This window comes from Ovis aries, chromosome 6 (assembly GCF_016772045.2).
Source record: "Ovis aries strain OAR_USU_Benz2616 breed Rambouillet chromosome 6, ARS-UI_Ramb_v3.0, whole genome shotgun sequence".
In the NCBI taxonomy this organism is placed as follows: domain Eukaryota; kingdom Metazoa; phylum Chordata; class Mammalia; order Artiodactyla; family Bovidae; genus Ovis; species Ovis aries.
The window spans coordinates 85,313,083-85,333,915 of NC_056059.1; the positions used below are offsets into that span (position 1 = coordinate 85,313,083).

The 20,833-nt window shown below is 35.3% G+C and overlaps 1 protein-coding gene across 3 annotated transcripts; it reads right to left on the bottom strand.

Moving 5' to 3' along the window:
- Positions 1-1,407: 1,407 nt before the first annotated feature.
- On the bottom strand, positions 1,408-19,530 carry LOC101117163 (UDP-glucuronosyltransferase 2B18-like). Of its 3 annotated transcripts, XM_012180086.3 has the most exons (7): positions 19,343-19,530; positions 18,778-19,047; positions 17,792-17,940; positions 10,363-10,494; positions 10,093-10,180; positions 8,782-9,001; positions 1,408-1,892 (listed from the first exon to the last, which is right to left on the bottom strand). In XM_012180086.3, the coding sequence occupies exons 2-7, from the start codon at positions 18,992-18,994 to the stop codon at positions 1,613-1,615; spliced, it is 1,086 nt and encodes a 361-aa protein (XP_012035476.1). In that variant the 5' UTR covers positions 18,995-19,047; positions 19,343-19,530; the 3' UTR covers positions 1,408-1,612. The 3 variants fall into 3 exon arrangements, with proteins under 3 accessions (XP_012035476.1, XP_004009920.2, XP_060273140.1); XM_004009871.5 differs by having other exon boundaries at positions 18,778-19,530; XM_060417157.1 differs by lacking the exon at positions 1,408-1,892 and adding an exon at positions 6,692-7,197 and having other exon boundaries at positions 18,778-19,530.
- Positions 19,531-20,833: the final 1,303 nt, after the last annotated feature.

Consider the following 20,833-nt stretch of genomic DNA (forward strand, 5'->3'; position numbering starts at 1 on the left):
TGTAAAAAATTCTACAGTAAATTTTCCTATAATTTCCCAAGTCTCAATGTTTCAATTTATTTTTAATATCAATTATGCCTTAGGCTGAAGAATATTGTGTAATGTGGATTATGGGCCTCTTGATTAATAAGATAAGAATGTGTTTCTGCACCTGCACCACTTTAATCATAAACTGTTTTCCTGGTGCACATTTTTCATAAGTGCTCTCAGATTGCTTTCATTTGATTCACTAATTTTTCCTAAAATTTGTAATTCTTGTATTGTGCTCATTGTTTCTGATTAGGTCAGTCATAGTGGGCCTAGGTTTAAAGAAAATGATGTCTATATTATTTCCTGTCATGATAAAAGATTGAATGCTTATGTGTAAGTGTTGTGGGAGGGACAAGACAATAGCGCCTTGATGAAAGAGACAAAAGAATGATAAATACTGATCTAAAGTGTGGTTCAAAATATATTATAATGTAATAGTATTTAATTCAATCTGTGTTCAACAAACCCAAAGAATATCACATATCTGCAAGTAGCTAAGTGATGTTGTGTCCAGTTTCATAAGAATATATATAGATTTAGATATGTATACAGATACAGTCTGTAGATATAGTCAGGTTCATTAGGAGAGAATGAAAATTCAATAAGTCTCTTTATATAGTCTCTATATATAGTACAGGCTATATATCTTCTTAATATACATTTGAGAACTTACATTCATTATCAAGGAGTGAAAATAATAGATGACTAAAAAGTGAATGAGAAAAGAGAATTAGGTCATGAAATTGAAGATTTTTGCAAATATCTCAGTTTTATAATAGGAAGTAGGTAGTAGTTGCTGTATTTCTAATTCCACAAACACTGTTCTGGGAAATGAGTTAAACTGGATGAAGTCAAATGTCTTGCCATAACTTTAAGAAGTGATGCTGAGGCTGGATGCACAGTGAAAATGAAGAATTGTTAATGACCTCTCAAATAAAATAAAAAGACATATCTTTTTACAGAATTCCAATTACTGGGCAATTTCTATAGCAAGGAGAAAGTAAAAATTCTACATCAAAATGAAGTTAAGAATTATGAATATCTACAAAATAATGTGGATGCTATGAGTAGACTTGCTATTGTCCTTGTTTTACTCTCGATATGTTAAATATAATTACATTTGTTAATTTCTTTTTAGTATAACTTTAGAAGCTCAGTCAGTAAAGAATCTACCTGCAGTGCAGGAGACCCGGGTTCGATACCTGGGCTGGGAAGATCCTCTGGAGAAGGAAATGGCAACCCACTCCAGTATCCTTGCCTGGAAAATCTCATGGACCCAGGAGCCTGGTGGGCTGCAGTCCATGGTGTTGCAGAGTTGGACATGACTGAACAACTAACACTTATTTACTTAGAATTAAAGTAATAAATTTCAATATATAAGCTTACAGTTTTATTTTCATTCAATTTTTTGCCAGTATTTTTCCTTGGTAAGCCATATTTCTAACCCAAGTAGAAAATCCCTTGAAAGTGAAGTTTGTATTTTGTCACAAGAGGATGGGAAACTTATAATTTTTCCAACTGGAATAAATTGGAGGAGTGTTATCTATGGGGCAAAACTGCTTGAGGTCTCAGAAACAGCTAGCTAGTCTCTTTTCCCCTTCTTTCCTTTGCCAGCAAACTTCCGGTAACAAAACAGGCAACACTTTGTGACGACAAATGCAGCAGTTGCTACACAGGCTAGCAGAAACCCAATCACGTCCAGAGAGTGGTACTGGAGCCAGGTGAGGTTGTGGATAGCTGGTCGCAGGTGCTTGGCTCCTTTGTGGCGCATGACGAACTCAATCCAGAAGACTGCTAGGTCTAGGGGCTTTACAGGCCGATCATGATGAATGGCTGATAACCTCATCACATTCTGTTTGTAGCTGAAGGAAAATCAAACAGACATCGATATATAGGATGAGCTATAACTGAAAATTTGTGAAATTTTCTTGCAGATGGAAAAAAGAATGCATCACAGACTTAAAGAAAAATAGATAATTTTCCTGTGAGGTGATTCTTGAGATCTTAGCTTAAGAGCTAGGACTTCTTAAATGTATAGCATTTCAAGCTACAAAGGAAAGAAAGAAAATGGGAGGGGTTTGTACAGTCTAAAGAATGGAATAAATTAAGTCCCAAAAGGAAAGAAAACAACAACAACAAAAATCTTGGTTTGTTGCTCAAAGTTTGAGTTATCTAGTAAAGCCCTGATAGAAACGTGTTAAAATGCTGTCATAATCCAGAGATAGCAGGAAAGTCTATGATGAGGTTCCAAGATATGTCTAGGCAGGGCTGATCTTACCTTAGTGAAATAGTGTTCCAAAGTGTTGAAGTGGATTGTCTGTGTTTGACTCCTGATTCTAACATTTATCTTGTTGGCTGCTTTTTTTTTTTTTCTGTCTCACAGTTTTATTTGCTTTAAGTTTACTAAATTTTTAAAAATGTTTTTATTTTTATGTTGGAGGGGCCATTCATGATATAATCTATTCCTCAGTTTTTCATTTTTCTAAGGAATGGATAGGAATAGTATCTTATCTGATTATTTTGAGATAATTTTTTGAGATATTTTGAGAATATTGTATTGATTCTTATAGGCATTCCTAGCATATTGTATACTTGCAGCAAATATTTGCTAGCATTGTTGTTGTTCTTGTTCTAAAAGACTCTGGAGAAGGCTCAACATTTTACTTCCAGGCATTGCAATTACATTCATTTTTCCTGTTGATAATAGACTAGTAGACAAGAAAGAAGGGAGAAAAAAGAGATATAGCTCAAGAACTCTAAATCACAAAGTGTTACAAGATGACACTGTGAGCAATAGCAATGGAGGCAAGTTCCCTCCCTTTTCTGTCAAAACAGAGGAGGTGCACTGGGTTTTTGAGAGGACTTCAGTAATCTGGAAAGTGAAGTGAAGTCACTCAGTCATGTCTGACTCTTAGCGACCCCATGGACTGCAGCCCACCAGGCTCCTCTGTCCATGGATTTTCCAGGCAAGAGTACTGGAGTGGGATGCATTGGAGAAGGAAATGGCAACCCACTCCAGTATTCTTGCCTGGAGAACCCCAGGGACAGAGGAGCCTAGTGGGCTGCCGTCTATGGGGTCACAGAGAGTCGGACACGACTGAAGCAACTTAGCAGCAGCAGCAGCAGCAGTAATCTGGAAACGAATGGTCAGAGTAAAAATCATATTGATTATATTCTTTGCACCCAAAATGGAGAAGTTCTATATGCTCAACAACAACAACAAAAAAAAGAAAAAAAAGAAAGAAAAAGAGAGAGAGAGAGAGAGAGAAGAAATAAAGAAGGCAATGTGGTTGTCTGAGAAGTCTTTATAAATAGCTGAGAAAAGAAGAAAAGCAAAAGGCAAGGAAGAAAGGGAAAGATATACCTAACTGAATGCAGAGTTCCAAAGAATGCAAAGTGCCAGGCCATTTAAGTGAACAAAGCAAAGAATTAGAGGAAAACAGTAGAATGGGAAAGACTAGAAATCTCTTTAAGAAAATTGGCGATATCAAGGGAACATTTCATGCAAGGATGGGCAAAATAAAGGATAGAAATGGTAAGGACCTAACAGAAGAAAAAGAGATTAAGAAGAGGTAGCAAGAATACACAGAAGAACTATACGAAAAAGGTGTTAATGACCTGGATAACCACAATGGTGTAGTCGCCTAGAGCTTAAAAATCAACATTCAAAAAACTAAGATTGTGAAATCCTCTCCCATCACTTCACGGTAAATAGAAGGGGGAAAAGTTGAAACAGAGACAGATTTTATTTTCTTAGGTTCCAAAATCACTGGGGATGGTGACTGCAGCCATGAAATTAAAAGATACTTGTTCTTTGCAAGGAAAGCTATAGCAAACCTAGACAGCGTATTAAAAAGCAGAGACATCTTTTCATGTGTTTGTTAGCCATCCGTATGTCTTCTTTGGAGAAATGTCTATTTAGTTCTTTGGCCCATTTTTTGATTGGGTCATTTATTTTTCTGGAGTTGAGCTGCAGAAGTTGCTTGTATATTTTTGAGATTAGTTGTTTGTCAGTTGCTTCATTTGCTATTATTTTCTCCCACTCAGAAGGCTGTCTTTTCACCTTGCTTATATTTTCCTTTGTTGTGCAGAAGCTTTTAATTTTAATTAGATCCCATTTGTTTATTTTTGCTTTTATTTCCAGCATTCTGGGAGGTGGATCATAGAGGATCCTGCTGTGATTTATGTCTGAGAGTGTTTTGCCTATGTTCTCCTCTAGGAGTTTTATAGTTTCTGATCTTACATTTAGATCTTTAATCCATTTTGAGTTTATTTTTGTGTGCGGTGTTAGAAAGTGATCTAGTTTCATTCTTTTACAAGTGGTTGACCAGTTTTCCCAGCACCACTTGTTAAAGAGATTGTCTTTACTCCATTGTATATTCTTGCCTCCTTTGTCAAAGATAAGGTGTCCATAGGTGTGTGGATTTATCTCTGGGCTTTCTATTTTGTTCCATTGATCTATATGTCTGTCTTTGTGCCAGTACCATACTGTCTTGATGACTGTGGCTTTGTAGTAGAGCCTGAAGTCAGGCAAGTTGATTCCTCCAGTTCCATTCTTCTTTCTCAAGATTGCTTTGGCTATTCGAGGTTTTTTGCACATGAAAAGATGCTCAACATCACTCATTATTAGAGAAATGCAAATCAAAACCACAATGAGGTACCATTTCACACCAGTCAGAATGGCTGCGATCCAAAAATCTGCAAGCAATAAATGCTGGAGAGGGTGTGGAGAAAAGGGAACCCTCCTACACTGTTGGTGGGAATGCAAACTAGTACAGCCACTATGGAGAACAGTGTGGAGATTCCTTAAAAAATTGCAAATAGAACTACCTTATGACCCAGCAATCCCACTTCTGGGCATACACACCGAGGAAACCAGAATGGAAAGAGACACATGTACCCCAATGTTCATCGCAGCACTGTTTATAATAGCCAGGACATGGAAACAACCTAGATGTCCATCAGCAGATGAATGGATAAGAAAGCTGTGGTACATATACACAATGGAGTATTACTCAGCCGTTAAAAAGAATTCATTTGAATCAGTTCTGATGAGATGGATGAAACTGGAGCCGATTATACAGAGTGAAGTAAGCCAGAAAGAAAAACACCAATACAGTATACTAACACATATATATGGAATTTAGGAAGATGGCAATGACGACCCTGTATGCAAGACAGGGAAAGAGACACAGATGTGTATAACGGACTTTTTGGACTCAGAGGGAGAGGGAGAGGGTGGGATGATTTGGGAGAATGACATTCTAACATGTATACTATCATGTGAATTGAATCGCCAGTCTATGTCTGACGCAGGATGCAGCATGCTTGGGGCTGGTGCATGGGGATGACCCAGAAAGATGTTATGGGGAGGGGAGGTGGGAGGGGGGTTCATGTTTGGGAATGCATGTAAGAATTAAAGATTTTAAAATTTAAAAAATAAAAAACTAAAAATAAATAAATAAATAAAAAGCAGAGACATCACTTTGCTGACAAAGACCCATATAACCGAAGTACGTTTTTTCAAGTACAGATGTGAGAGTTGGGCCATGAAGAAGGCAGAGCACTGAAGAATTGATACTTTTGAATTGTGGTGCTAGAGAAGACTCCTGAGAATCACTTGAGGAGACTCACTTGAGGAGACCAAACTTGCAAGGATATTAAACCAGTCAATCCTATAGGAAATCAACCATGAATATTCATTGGAAGGACTGATGCTGAAGCTCTGATACTTTGGCCACGTGATGCAAACAGCCAACTCATTAGAAAAGACCTTGATGCTGGGAAAGATTGAGGGCAAAAGGAGGAGCAGGCAGCAGAGAATGAGATGGTTAGATAGCATCACCAACTCAATGGACATGAGTTTGAGCAAACTCCAGGAGATAGTGAAGGACAGGGAACCCTAGCATGCTGCAGTCCACTGGGTCACAAAGAGTTGGCTACAACTTAGTAACTGAACAACAATGGTAACAACAGCATGTTACTAAACATAATATGTAGCAGAACATGAATATTCAGTATATAGCAGGTAATAAATCATCTTCATTTTTTTTTATTCTTTAAACCTCTTACTTTTTTTTTTGTTTTGTTTTTTATTTTTTAAATTTTAAAATCTTTAATTCTTACATGCATTCCCAAACATGAACCCCCCTCCCACCTCCCCTCCCCATAACATCTTTCTGGGTCATCCCCATGCACCAGCCCCAAGCATGCTGCATCCTGCGTCAGACATAGACTGGCGATTCAATTCACATGATAGTATACATGTTAGAATGTCATTCTCCCAAATCATCCCACCCTCTCCCTCTCCCTCTGAGTCCAAAAGTCCGTTGTACACATCTGTGTCTCTTTCCCTGTCTTGCATACAGGGTCGTCATTGCCATCTTCCTAAATTCCATATATATGTGTTAGTATACTGTATTGGTGTTTTTCTTTCTGGCTTACTTCACTCTGTATAATCGGCTCCAGTTTCATCCATCTCATCAGAACTGATTCAAATGAATTCTTTTTAACGGCTGAGTAATACAGGACATGGAAACAACCTAGATGTCCATCAGCAGATGAATGGATAAGAAAGCTGTGGTACATCTTCATTTTTTGACACCAGTTTTACATTATTAAGTAAAAATCAATAAAGATACTAAAGAAATGTACATTTATATAAAATTGGCAATTGAAAGGTTTATTTCTTTAAAAAAAGAGAAAAATAATGTAATATTTTTGCTGTTCATTTAGACAGTGGAAACAGTGGCTGACTTTATTTCCCAGGGCTTCAAAATCACTGCAGATGGTGACTGCAGCCGTGAAATTAAAAGACACTTACTCCTTGGAAGGAAAGTTATGACCAAGCTAGACAGCATATTAAAAAGCAGAGACATTACTTTGTCAACAAAGGTCTGTCTAGTCAAGGCTATGGTTTTTCCAATAGTTATGAATGGATGTGAGATTTGGACTATAAAGAAGGCTGAGTGCCAAAGAATTAATAGTTTTGAACTGTGGTGTTGGAGAAGACTCTTGAGAGTCCCTTGGACTGCAAGACGATCCAACCAGTCCATCCGAAAGGAGATCAGTCCTGGGTGTTCATTGGAAGGACTGATGTTGAAGCTGAAACTCCAATACTTTGGCCGTCTGATGCGAAGAGCTGACTCATTTGAAAAGACCCTGATGCTGGGAGGGATTGAGGGCAGGAGGAGAAGGGGACGACAGAGGATGAGATGGTTGGACAGCATCACTGACTCAATGGACATTAGTTTGGGTAAACTCTGGGAGTTTGTGATGGACAGGAAGGCCTGGCATGCTGCAATTCACGGAGTCGCAAAGAGTCAGACATGACTGAGTGACTGAACTGAACTGAACTGAATATAATATTTTTGCTGTTCATTTAGGACAATAGCAGTGCTAAGATTAAATTTACATAACTCTGCTTATAAAACACATATATACACTGTGCTACTAATACTGACAAATTCTCAAAATGTTTTCTTTATAAAGACATTATAAAGAAAAGGGGAAACATATACATCATATTTGTTATATTAATTTAATTGTGTTATTGGAATTCGTGTATATTCTGAAGTGATTTGGGAATCAAATATTTTTGGTTTTGTAAATTTGGCTTTTAAATAGCAATATCTCAAAATACCTGTTCAAATAAGAGAAAAAGAAGGACAATGACAGGAACTCAGATTATACCTACCTTTGTAAATAGTATCTACATAGCTGTAATTGAATAAATTAGTATGTTCAAGTTGTTTACCATTTATCAGTGATGGAACCAAAATATTATTACAGACTTGCAGACATAGAGGACAATTTATTGGTTACCATATTTGGGGGAGTAGAAATATATGGGTAGGGGAGTAGGAGGCAAAAACTGAGAAGTATATAAGCTCAGGGATGCATTGTACAACACTGGAAATTGAACCAATATTTTCTACTAGTTTTATTTTTATTTTATTTAATTAATTTATTTATTTTTGCAGTTTCAATCCTGTGGACTTTTATTTTATTTTTTTTTAAATTTTACATTATTTTTATATTGTTTCTGAAATTCAGTGTATATTTTTACTTTACAATACTGTATTGGTTTTGCCATACATTGACATGACTCCACCACGGGTGTAATATTTTCTACTAATTTTAAATGGAAAGTAATATTTAAAAATTGTGTGAATTTTTAAAAGAGAACTATCCCAACATAATACTTCCAAGTTGATTATGTTTAAATTTTATAATTCTTCCAAACAAGACAAAAATGGTAACAATCAAAAAGCCTAAGAATACACCTACATTTATAAATAAATATCTTCATAGTTGAAACTGGCTAATTAGAAAGTACTAGCTATTTACCATTTATCTGTGATTGGGTCTAAATATTAGCATAGAAAACTTGGAAGATATTGAATGTAATGGGAATTTCAGATTGCTTATATCAAGGTTGTTTACTGAAAATAAATTGTTAGAAGAGATTAAAACATTTTTGGAATTCACTTGCTGAAAGAAAGTAAAGTGGACATCTATGTTTCCCTACTTTAACTTCATTTTCAAACTTCTTAATTCCTCTATTACCATTTCAGAGATTCTTCTCATTCTAATGGTTAGATCTTTCAAAATTTCTCCACTGTCTTTAAACCACTGACAAACCTTTCCCATAAAACCATGAAAAAATATTACTGTGACACTCACAAGACTAATGAGTCTTCATACGAGAACTTCTCCAGAAAGAGTATCTAGTAAAAAAAATATACTCACGAAGGATTATTAATGACTTCCTTCAATGCATTGAGCAAATCTTCTGTTGACATTGTTTCCAAGTCTAATCTGACAGCAGCTCCCTTGGCCTTCATGTGAACAATGTTATGAGGTTGATCAGCAAACAAGGGAAGGCCCACCATAGGGACCCCGTGGTAGATGGCCTCATAAACGCCATTGCTTCCACCATGAGTTACAAAGGCTTTGGTTTTTGGATGACCTAGGATTGAGTGAATTTCAATAAAATTATTAATTTTAAGTGTTAGAAATAAATTGAGAAACGTGCATTATAAGGTAACTGAAGGAAACAGTCTTCAATAACAGGTTATTACACATATGAAAGTCCTTTTAAATTGCTTTCAGAACTCAGAGAAGTAACTGCTGCATCTGCTGAAGGGGTAAATGAAGACTTCATGAAAGAAGTGCTGAGTCACTTGGACTTCACAAAGGAATCCAGGATTGGCAGGTGAGCAACTTGAAAGAGCATTCTGGGTAAAAGAAACCATATATGCAAAAAAAGAGGAGGGCATGCCAGAAATTATTCTCTTAAAGATATAGTGGAGTCATTTAGTCTGATTAGGAATGGTGTCAGGGGAAGAGAAGGATAATAGTAGAGGCACTGGAACCAGAGGAAGGAAAAGTAACCTTTTATCTTGGAGTGTTTTATCGCTTCATAAAAATGACTATGAATTTTTTTTCTTACAGAAAGTGAAGAGTCATTGGTAATAAAAGGAGAGTTCTTATTTTCAGTAGCATTTATCATACCCCTACAGAGGGGAAAAGATAGATGTGATGAAAGAATTCATAGACAGAACAACAATCCAAGAAGTTATTGAAAAGTTCACAGAAATAATTACAGCTAAAATAAGGATTCTGGTCATAAGGGATATGACTGTGTATAGTAAAATGCCAGTTGTTATGGGTGTGTATGCTAAGTCGCTCAGTCTTCTCCGACTTTTTGTGACCCCATGAATAGAAGCTCACCAGCCTCCTTCGTTCATGGGATTTTTCAGACAAAAATATTGAAGTGGGTGGCCATTTCCTTCTATAGAGGATTTTGGGGACTCATGGATAGAACCCACTTCTCCTGCATCTCTTGCACTGGCAGGCTGATTCTTTACCACTGAGCAGATTGGGAAGCCCTGCCAGCTGTCCCCATTTCCCCCCTAGCATAGTAAATAGAAATGAAGCAGTAAAGTTTTCTTTTCGACTGTTTCAACAATTCTCTATATATTTGTTTCCCTTTGAAGTACTATCACTCTGTTCAGCTGTTATTCATGTTTTCAATATTTTTTTTCTGCCAAGTCTTACCAAGAAGGTCGTTTTGGGGGAGCCACTTATACAGCTGAGTATTGAGTCCTAGGGTGTCTGGTTTTTTGCCATCATATCTCCATAGAACCTGTTAAGGTAAAGGTAATAATCTAAAATTATTATCTATCAAAGACAGTCCCTGCATGGCTATAGCACCTGCAAAAAATTGGAGCTATCATATTAGTTACCTTTCTGGAAGAAAAATCAGACCTTTTATAAAGTTTAACAGACTCATTAAATAGTTATCCACTATTGAGTTACTGTGTGTACCTTTTGTGGAATCTGGGCAAGAGCTGAAGCAATCACATTGGCTCTTTCTTCTGACATGTTACTGACCATTGACCCCAATGAAAACACCACAATACCATGTTCTCCAGAGCTCTGCACAAACTCTTCCATTTCCTGTGAAGAAAAGAATTTGCCCCATCACAAAAGAGCAGCAGCATAGCAGACATTATTGAAAGGATTGATGCAAGAAACTAAAGGGAGAAAATAAGATATAGTCTGAAGATACTAGAGTAGTGGCTTCTTAAAAAATATTATGGAAGGATACACATAACAGAAAATTTACTTTCTTAATCATTCCTAAATGTATAGTATTGTAGTGTAAATATATTCACACCAGGCAACCAATCTCCAGAACTTTTTCTGGAGAAAAATTGGAAGTCTATGCTCATTAAGAAACTCCGTTTCCTCTTTCTCTAGCCTCTGGCAAGTTTCATACTACCCTGTGTTTCTACAAATGTAACTAGTCTGGATACTTATACATTAAATCCTGCAGTATTTGTCTTTTTCTGATTGGTTTATTTCACTCAGTGTAAGGTTCATTTATGTTGTGACATGTCAGAATTTCCTTTTAAAGATAAGCAATATTTCATCATTGTGCATATGACATTTTGTTTATTGTTTTGTCTCTTGATGGACACTTGGGTTGTCCAACTTCTTGGGTCCTGCTAATACAGCTTTTACTTACCTATTGTGCAATATTTCATCCAGAGGAATTGCTGAGCTGTACAGATAGACAAGTTTTATACTAGAAAGTGTACATTATTCTTACTGCATGCTATATAGCTAGTTTATAGACTGATTCCCTTTCCTTGCACCTCACTATGTTCTTGAACAAGCTAACTTCACATCTTGGACTTTGGTCACATGTGCTAATAAATATTTAACACTAAAAAATCTTTTGAGTAAACTGTATGTTATTTTCAGTAATGACTTTTTTTTTTTTTTAAACAGAATTCATCCCTTGGAGGTACTCGGAGGTACTTGGAGGGAAATGGGTCATATGAGGTCATTTCTTTTATTATGTATAATTGTGCAAAGGTGTTTCGTATAAGCAGGAAATGAGATAGAGCCAGTACACGGTAGTGACAAGCAAGTACTGTTAAACAGTATTATCCTCAGCCTCTGCATCAGTTATGTTGTTAATTACTAACATAAATTTTTAGAAGCTACACTGCAGGATTTAATTCACCTGTAATTCCTTATTATTCTAGGTCTACTAAATCATTTATTTATTCCAGGCAGATTTTTGAGAATTATTTTAGGTTCGTCATTAGTACTTCATTTCCCTATTAGTACATGAAAAATTTATTATTTGAATCACTTTATGTTTATCATTCACTCAGCTCTGTAATCCTTATCCCTTTCCTTCAACTTTGTCATAATTTCCCAAACTCTTATCTAAATTTCTAATCAGAGACATGGAGGAGTCTGACATTGTATTTTGGAAATTCTGTGAAACAGTTCTGTAAGTCCTATTTATAACCCAGAGATGCACTTGCATAGTTATTTATTTGAGCCACCATATTTCTGGGTTTGTTTACATATGGCACCCTTTGTCTAAACTATATTGTATAATTGATGTCATGGTAGGATGTGCTATGTCCAACTGTGTTGAAGGACCCTCAGTATCACCTACATTAGTCGCCTCAGGGTGCACCTACCCCACAGTGGGAAACGTGCCCCAGGGCTTTCTGCAGCAGAGATCAAGTCACCTTTTGGGTAGTTCATTTCAAACTAAATAAAGTTCCTGTTGAATCTGAACTTGCCTGGAACTGTTTCTGAATTATTTTGTCTTGTGATCCTTGATCCTTTCTGATTAGAAACTTACTTTCTATACTTGAGTAAGTCTACTGTGATCAATGTTCTCTAGTTTAAAAATGTAGAGGAGCAAATTTTTTTTAGATATTTGATCAAAATCATATATTCATATTTTCTTAGTTCTTTCTTCTATTTTAGATTCATTATCCTTTTCTATCTGGAAAATAATTCCAACAATTCTTCCATCATAAAATGTATACTTTCTGATACTAATTATTTTGTAAAACTTCTTTGCAAAACCATTTTATAACCTAAAAAAGAAAAGAAGGAATTTTTTAAACTTAACCTTGAAGACTGTATTTGATGAGCTTTTTCAAAAGTATAATTTCACCCTGGCGATATCAGTCTTAATATTAAGACACTGAACTCTCTTAAGATTCTCACAGTATATCCAGGTAATGATTGTATTTCCAGTGAGCTGTATTAGCATTTAAAGTTACTCATTTTCAATGTTTTGTTTCATTGGCTTGCTACCCAAAACTTTTCATCTGTTTTGTGAAAAATGCATCCAATTGGTGTTATTGTAATACATTTTATCTCTACAAATTGATTACTGATAAGGACTGGTTCATCTCATTCTCTGATATCTTTAAAAAATAATGTAAGTTCATGGTAAGAAAATATGCAAAAGTATGAAAAATTATTTAAAAGGGAAGCAGCAGCAGCAAGATTTACTAAAACTCTCTGTCCAGGGATATTCTTAATTTCAAATTCATATATTTGTAGAAAATGTTGAAAATGTATTTGACATATTACATTATGTAAGCTAAGATATAAAACATGATGATTGATACATCTATAATTGTAATACGATTGCCATTTTAATGATGGTTCAAACTTCCATCATTATGATTTTTTTGTGTGTGTGTGTGGCTGGATAAATTAACATCTGGCCTCTTAGCAAGTATGCTGGTTATAATAAAATATTGTAGTCTATATTCACTATTTTGTACCTTATATCTCTAGGGCTTACAAGTTTGTAGCCTTAAACAACATCTCTCCTATTTCCCACCTACTAGGCCCTGGAAGGAGAAGAAAATGGCAACCAGGGACGGGGGAGCCTCGTGGACTGCTGGCTATGGGATTGCCCAGAATCTGACATGACTGAAGCAACTTAGCAGCAGCAGCAGCAGCCCCTAGAAGCCACCACTCTCTATTATTATGAGTGAGCATTTTTGGATTCCATGTGTAAGTGATATTACACATTTGTCTTTCTCTGTCTTTTCAAAGAAGTAAACAAAATTAAAAACCTTTAGCTAGACTTACCAAGAAAAAGAGGACTCAAATAAATACAATTATAAATGAAACAGGATACATTAAAATCGATACTGCAAAAATATATAGGATCCAAAGGGACTACTATGAATAATTATATGCTAACAAACTATATACCCAAGAAGAATGGATAACTTTTTAAAAACACAATCTACCAGAACTGAGTAAGGAAGAAATAGAAAATCTGAATAGTCATAATGAGTAAAGAAGTCAAATCAGTAATCAAAAGCCTACCAACACGTAAGATGGTTGGATGATATCACTGACTTAATGGACATGATGGACAGGGAAGCCTGGTGTGCTGCAGTCCATGAGGTCACAAAGAGTCAGACATGACTGAATGAATGAACTAACTACTAACCAACACATAAAACATCAGGACCATATGGCTGCACTGAGGAATTCTATAAAACAGTATAGGATAATTAATCCAGTTCTTCAGAAAATCTTAAAAATTAAAAAAGGATGGGAACATTTCCAAACCCATTCTATAAGGCCAGCATTACCCTTATATCAAGAACAGTACAAAAGCAAAAACTACAGGCCAATGTCCAGACTATAGTATCGATGCAAAAATTATCAACAAAGTATCAGCAATTAAATTCAAGAACACATTGAAAGAATTATATACCAAGACCAAGTGAGAATTATCTCTAACATGTAAGGACGCTTCAGTGTATCCAAATAATAATTGTGATACACTGCATGAATAGAATGAAATATAAAATAACTTTATTACTTCAATAGATGTACAAAAAACATTTGATAAGATACAACATTCTCATGATAAAAACCCTCAACATAAGGAAGAAAGAACATAACTCAAGGTAATAAAGTTATATTGTAAAAATGTAATAGAAGAGTTACAATGTAATAAAAGAGATGCATGACAAACAAGACCTAACATTATGCTCAACAGTGAAAGTTTGAAAGCTTTTTCTCAAAGATCAGGAACAAGGATGTCAAATGTCATATTGATTCAACATAGTCCTAGCTAGAGCAACTAGGCAAGACAACGAAATGAAAAGCATCCTAAATAGAAAGGAAGGAATAAAATTTTTAATTTTTTTTGCAGAAGACATTTTTTTGGTGCAAAAATCTCACAGATTCAACTAAAAACCTGAATTAATTAATAAATTCAATAAAACTACATTAAGGTTATATGTTGATAATATCAACATACAGAAATTGGTTCTGTTTTTATGTACTAACAATGTAACTTCTGAAAAAAAGCTATCCCAGTCACAACAGCATCAAAAGAAGAAAATGACTAGGAATAAATTTAGCAAATGATGTGAAAAATCTGTACAGTAATTACAAGCATTTGTTTTAGAAATACAAGAAAATACAGATAAATAGAAAGTTGTCCTGTGTTCATGGATCAGAATTAGTATTGTTAAAATATTCACACTACCCAGAGCCAAAGGCAATTTCAAAGGCACCTCCCAATTTTAAATTTTATTACAAAGCTGCAATATTTCAAATCATATTGTATTGGCAAAAAATAGACACATTGACCAATGGAACAGCATTCAAGATTTAGAATCAAAATCCTGAGAATATAGTCAACCAATATTCAACAAGGGAAAAAAGAATACCCAATGGGTAAATAACAGTCACTTCTTTATTTTCTGAGAAAATCGAATAAACATAAGCAAAAAAAAAAAAAAAGAAATGAGGCCCTTATCTTACACCACTCACAAAAATAACTCAAAATCAATCAAGATTTAAACATAAGACCAGATACTATGACACTCCTACCTACAAGAAAACATAGGGATGAATCTCCCTATGTTTGATCTTGAAAATGATTTTTTGATATGATATCACAACCATAATAAAAGAAAAAAAAAACAACGAATTGGACTATGTCAAACTTAAAAGTTTCTTCATAACAAAAGAAACAAACAACAAGATGAAAATGCAACCTGCAGAATGGAACAAAAATAGTTTTGTAACCACACGTTGAGCGAGGAGGGTAATATCCAGAATATACATAAAACTCATACTACAAAATTCAGTTAAAGAATGGGCAGATTAACAAATTAACATTTTCCAAAGAAAATGTCCAAATGACCACCAGATATATGAAAAGATGCTCAATAACACTAATCATCAGGGAAATGTATTTCAAAACCACAATGAGATATTTCCTCATACCTGTTAGAAAGTCTGCAACTAAGAAGAGATGTGTCGTGAGAAGGTAGAGAAAAGTGTCCCACTGTCAGTGGGAATGTAAACTGTTTAGCTCTTAGAGAACACAAAATGAAAGTTCCTAAAATAATTAAAAATAGATCTGCTGTATGACCCAGTTATCCCATTTCTGGGTATACAGCCAAAGAATAAAAATAAAGACAGGATAGCAAAGAGATATATATGCTCCCATGTTTATTGTAGCATTATTCACAATAGCTAAGAAACAACTTAGGCGCCCATCAATGGGTAAATCTTAAAAAAGAGATTTCACACACACACACTCAGAATGGAATGTTATTCACCCATGAGAAAGAAGGAAATCCTACCAATTTCAATAACGTAGAGGGACCTTGAAGACATGATGCTAAAATTTGTGCTTTAATTCTAATCTTTATCTACTTCTATAATGAAATATGAATTATGACATATATCATGAAAATTGTAATTCAAGCTTACATTCTTTTTTAACCTTCAGGAAAATTGTGACCTTTTAATATTTCTTATTTTACATCTGAATATTGCATTATAGCTGATTTAGTGTAATTAAGCATTTTTATGAAAATATAGATTTATACATACATTCATCTATATTGTTGAAGAAGGTTGTTCATTTTAGCTAGAGCCTTATAACTTAAAAAAATATTTTAGTCATCTTGCTCACCTGATTGCCAAATCTTAAGTATTCTTTTTTAATTAAATAATTTAATTTAAATATGTTAAATTAAATTAAATTTGCTTTAGTAAAGTTTATTAAATTTATTGAATTATTTACATTAAATTAATTTTTTAACTTAAGTTTGATCCCTGGGTCTGGAAGGTACTCTGGAGAAGGAAATGCCAACCCACTCCAGTATTTTAGCTTGGGAAATCTCATGGACAGAGGAGCCTGGTGGGCTACAGTCCATCGGATCACAAAAGAGTCGGACACGACTTAGCAACTAGACAGCAACAATGGGGTATCTACTTTACAGCTTTCTGAATAATATAATCTTGATTAGGAAAATCATCTCAATTTCAGTAAGCTTCCTGGCAAACATTGGGTTAGTGATAGTATGTTATAGTAACAAAATAAGAATAATGAAGATAGTTAATATTTCTTCTGGATCATTAGATGCTACTGACATTTTGGATGTTTCACATGTACTTACAATTTTCCCCTCAATGATAATATGAGGTTGCTACTATTATAAGATTTAGTGTTGTCCTATCTCTGAGTACGTTGCCTGTATCCTGAACAACCTGCTGAATATTCTCCTTTCCCACCCTACCGTTCACAATCCAACCCAATGACTACATCCTGGGTTTTTTTTTTTTTAAGAATATGTGACCATATCTCATTCTTATCCCTTTCAATGTTCTTGCAGGTGCTCCTGCTAGACGTTTCTCAAGTTAATAATTATCTGTTTCCAATTCACATCACCAGCATTATCAGCCTCTTTACTTAGCCTCTTCTTGTTTAAATTGAACTTGTACTTCTTGGAAACTGTCATTGTCACTCTACCCGCTTTTCTTTTCTATCTTCTTCTGTCCCAGCCCTGTCTCTTCTGTTTATTCATGAACATCTTCAGATTTTCCTGTGATTCATACTGGATGTTTCTATAGCACAGTGGTCTTTTCTTATAATACTTTTACACACTTTTTATGACTTCCTTGTATTCTGTCTTTCTAGGTGGAGGGTCAGGTGGCAGAAACTGTCTACACCGTTTCTCTATATTAGCACTCCCCAAATAATTTATATATATATAATTATCTTATAGTAGGATAATTATGCTACTATAATTGTAACTAATATTATGCTAATATTAAAATATGAATTATATATTTACTATATTTTTATATAATAATATAACTATAAATGTCTGATACTTCATTATGTGTTGAATAGTGAAGTCATAATTTAACATAGTCTCAAAGTCTCTAGCATATTATGTTTATTCTGTGATGTTAATAAATTTCAGATACGTGTGGTAACATAGAAATATATCAATTTCTAGCTGGAAGTTCACTGTATCCAGCTTCCCATATCTGACTCATTGCAATCAAACATTCTAAATAAAGAATGCAGGATAATTCTTATTGAAAATACAAAGTTAACAAAGCATAACAATGAGGAGTAGGTGACCTTAGGCAGGGATTTGGCAGGTTTGCAGTGGATGCCGCCAACAAATTCAAAATTTGGTAGCCGTGGGCGAGGAAATGAAAAATCCCAATAGTTTCGAATGAGCCACATTTCAGCTTTCCCCATTGTCTCAACTAATGTAGTGGGCCTTCCTGAAAGTGAAAATAAAAACAAACAACAAATGTTGGATCAAATGAGAATATTGCTGTGTGTGTATATGTATTATGCTTAGTCACTCAGTCGTGTCTGACTGCGACCCCATGGACTGCAGCCCTCCAGGCTCCTCTGTCCACGGGGATTCTCCAGGCAAGAATACTGGAGTGGGTTGCCATGTCCTCTTTCAGGGGATCTTACCAACTCAGGGATGGAACCCAGGTCTCCCACATCGCAAGTGGATTCTTTACCTTCTGAGCCACCAAGGAAGCCCATGTATATACATTAGGTAAGTTTTATAAAGGACCTTGAGATGATGTGACCAAATATGTTTCAATGAAACCTTTCTTTGACAAATATACAACATTAGATAGGATGATATGATATAATATAACACTATTTGGAAAATGAACTACACAAGTAGAAACAATTTCTAAATGCTACCTAGATACTTGAGCTACAAATATGTGTTTAATTCTCAGTGTACATGTCATTTGCCAAGACATTTTGTGAGATTTTTAGTGACTTAAAATTTTAAGTTAAAAAAAAAAAGTTTGGTAAGTTGATAGTCACTAGCAAAGGTCGTATGTGCCTCAACTTATGGTATATGACTTCTTGGTATCCAGTACTAGTAAAGGACTACAAGGTTGTACCTCACCCTATAATTTAAGTGTTTTCATTTCATGATATTTATAAGACTGATGGTTATTTTGTATTTTTATTTGAATGTTTCACTTATTTGAGACAAATTTCAGTGAATTTATACTTATACAAACTCACATTTCAAGGCTCTATAAAGATAAGACTTAATGTTACCAACTAAGCACATGACTTACCTAGTACTTCACTGTAAAACTGATTCCACTTCTTCTCATTGTATGCCTGGAACCAGAATTCAAAATAGAGTGCATATATCATATTTTTGACCCTCTCCATGAATGTCATGTGATCACTTAATTCTGACAACATCACAGGTACATAGGATGGTGGGAATGGAAGCCTTCCACTCTTCTTTTCAACTGAAGATCCAGGTGTGGAGTAGAGACTGTACATGAATGGTATTTTAAGTATCTCAGCCAGCAGCTCACCACAGGGTCCAACAGCATCTGCAAAAATGACATCAAACCTTTCTTCATGCAGTTTTACCATAAGTTCCTTGTTTGAAACAACTTCTCTACAAGTCGTCATTAAAATATCAGAATATCCCCAAGATAAACTTTCCACTGTTGAAAGATGGTTCCAAAAGGAATCTCTCACTGCATGCTTCCATTTCTCAACGAAAAGTTTGAGAAAATTCTCATTTTCTTCTTTAATTAAAGATAGAGGGAAAGTCACTAATTTGAGAGAAGATGTTTTTTGGGGATCAATGAAAGTGGAAACTGAAGGTGTCAAAACAGTCACCTCATGACTCCTTGTGACAAGTTCATCCAGAATTGTCTTCATATTCATCCAATGACTATAGTCCATTGGCCACACCAGCACCTTTCCGCAACTTCCAGAACTAAAGTAGCAAGCCAGTTGTAGCAGCAGCAGAAGTGAGAGCCATTTCATAGACATCTTGTTAATATGCAGTACTTTAAGCAAACACTGAAGACTTTTTCTATTGCTCAGGCTTATATCCAAAAGACATCAATCAGAAGTTAAATTATAACTCCTATGCCTAAAGTAAATAGATTACACACATAGTCAGCAGATGTGGAAATCAGGTGAAGGGAGAAGTATATAACACTTCAAGATTATGAAGTGTGTTTATTACTGTTTTATCACCACTGTCACCAATCTAAAAGTCGATGAACTTTTACACGCAAATCCATTATATTACCTAAGAGAGAAGATTAATGTAAATCACTGCAAATGAGAGGCTCATGTGTCTGCTGTTTCGTTGACACAGAATTAGAGAAGGGTGACATCAACAAATTTGGCCTTGGAATATGAAATAAAGCAGGGCAAAGGCTAATACAGTTTTGCCAACAGAGCACACTGGTCATTGCAAACAGCCTCTTTCAACAACACAAGAGAAGACTACACATGGACATCACCAGATGGTCAACACCAAATTCAGATTGATTATATTCTTTTCAGCCCAAGATGGAGAAGGTCTATACAGTCAGAAAAAACAAGACCGGCAGCTGACTGTGGCTCAGATCATGAGCTCCTTATTATCAAATTCAGACTCAAATTGAAGAAAGTAGGGAAAACCACTAGATCATTCAGATATAAACTAAATAAATTCCCTTATGATTATACAGTGGAAGTGAGAAATAGATTTAAGGGACTAGATCTGATAGATAGAGTGCCTGATGAACTATGGAATGAGGTTCATGACATTGTACAGGAGACAGGGATCAAGACCATCCCCATGGAAAAGAAATGCAAAAAAGCAAAATGGCTGTCTGGGGAGGCCTTACAAATAGCTGTGAAAAGAAGAGAGGGGAAAAGCAAAGGAGAAAAGGAAAAATATAAGCATCTCTATGTAAAGTTCCAAAGAATAGCAAGAAGAGATAAGAAAGCCTTCTTCAGCGATCAATGCAAAGAAATAGAGGCAAATAACAGAATGGGAAAGACTAGAGATCTCTTCAAGAAAATTAGAGATACCAAGGGAACATTTCATGCAAAGATGGGCTCAATAAAGGAAAGAAATGGTAGGGACCTAACAGAAGCAGAAGATATTAAGAAGAGGTGGCAAGAATACAAAGAAAAACTACAGAAAAGATCTTCACGACCAAGATAATCACGATGGTGTGATCACTCATCTAGAGCCAGACATTCTGGAATGTGAAGTCAAGTGGGCCTTAGAAAGTATCACTAGGAACAAAGCTAGTGGAGGTGATGGAATTCCAGTTGAGCTGTTTCAAATCCTGGAAGTTGATGCTGTGAAAGTGCTGCACTCAA

Excerpts from the sequence above, each read along its gene's own strand:
- LOC101117163 (XM_060417157.1), bottom strand. The coding sequence starts at position 19,498 with ATGTCTATGAAATGGCTCTCACTTCTGCTGCTGCTACAACTGGCTTGC. Across the intron at positions 17,941-18,777 it reads GTTTTACAGTGAAGTACTAG|GAAGGCCCACTACATTAGTT; the intron begins GTAAGTCATGTG and ends TTTCACTTTCAG. Across the intron at positions 10,495-17,791 it reads CTGCCAAATCCCTGCCTAAG|GAAATGGAAGAGTTTGTGCA; the intron begins GTCACCTACTCC and ends TTTTCTTCACAG.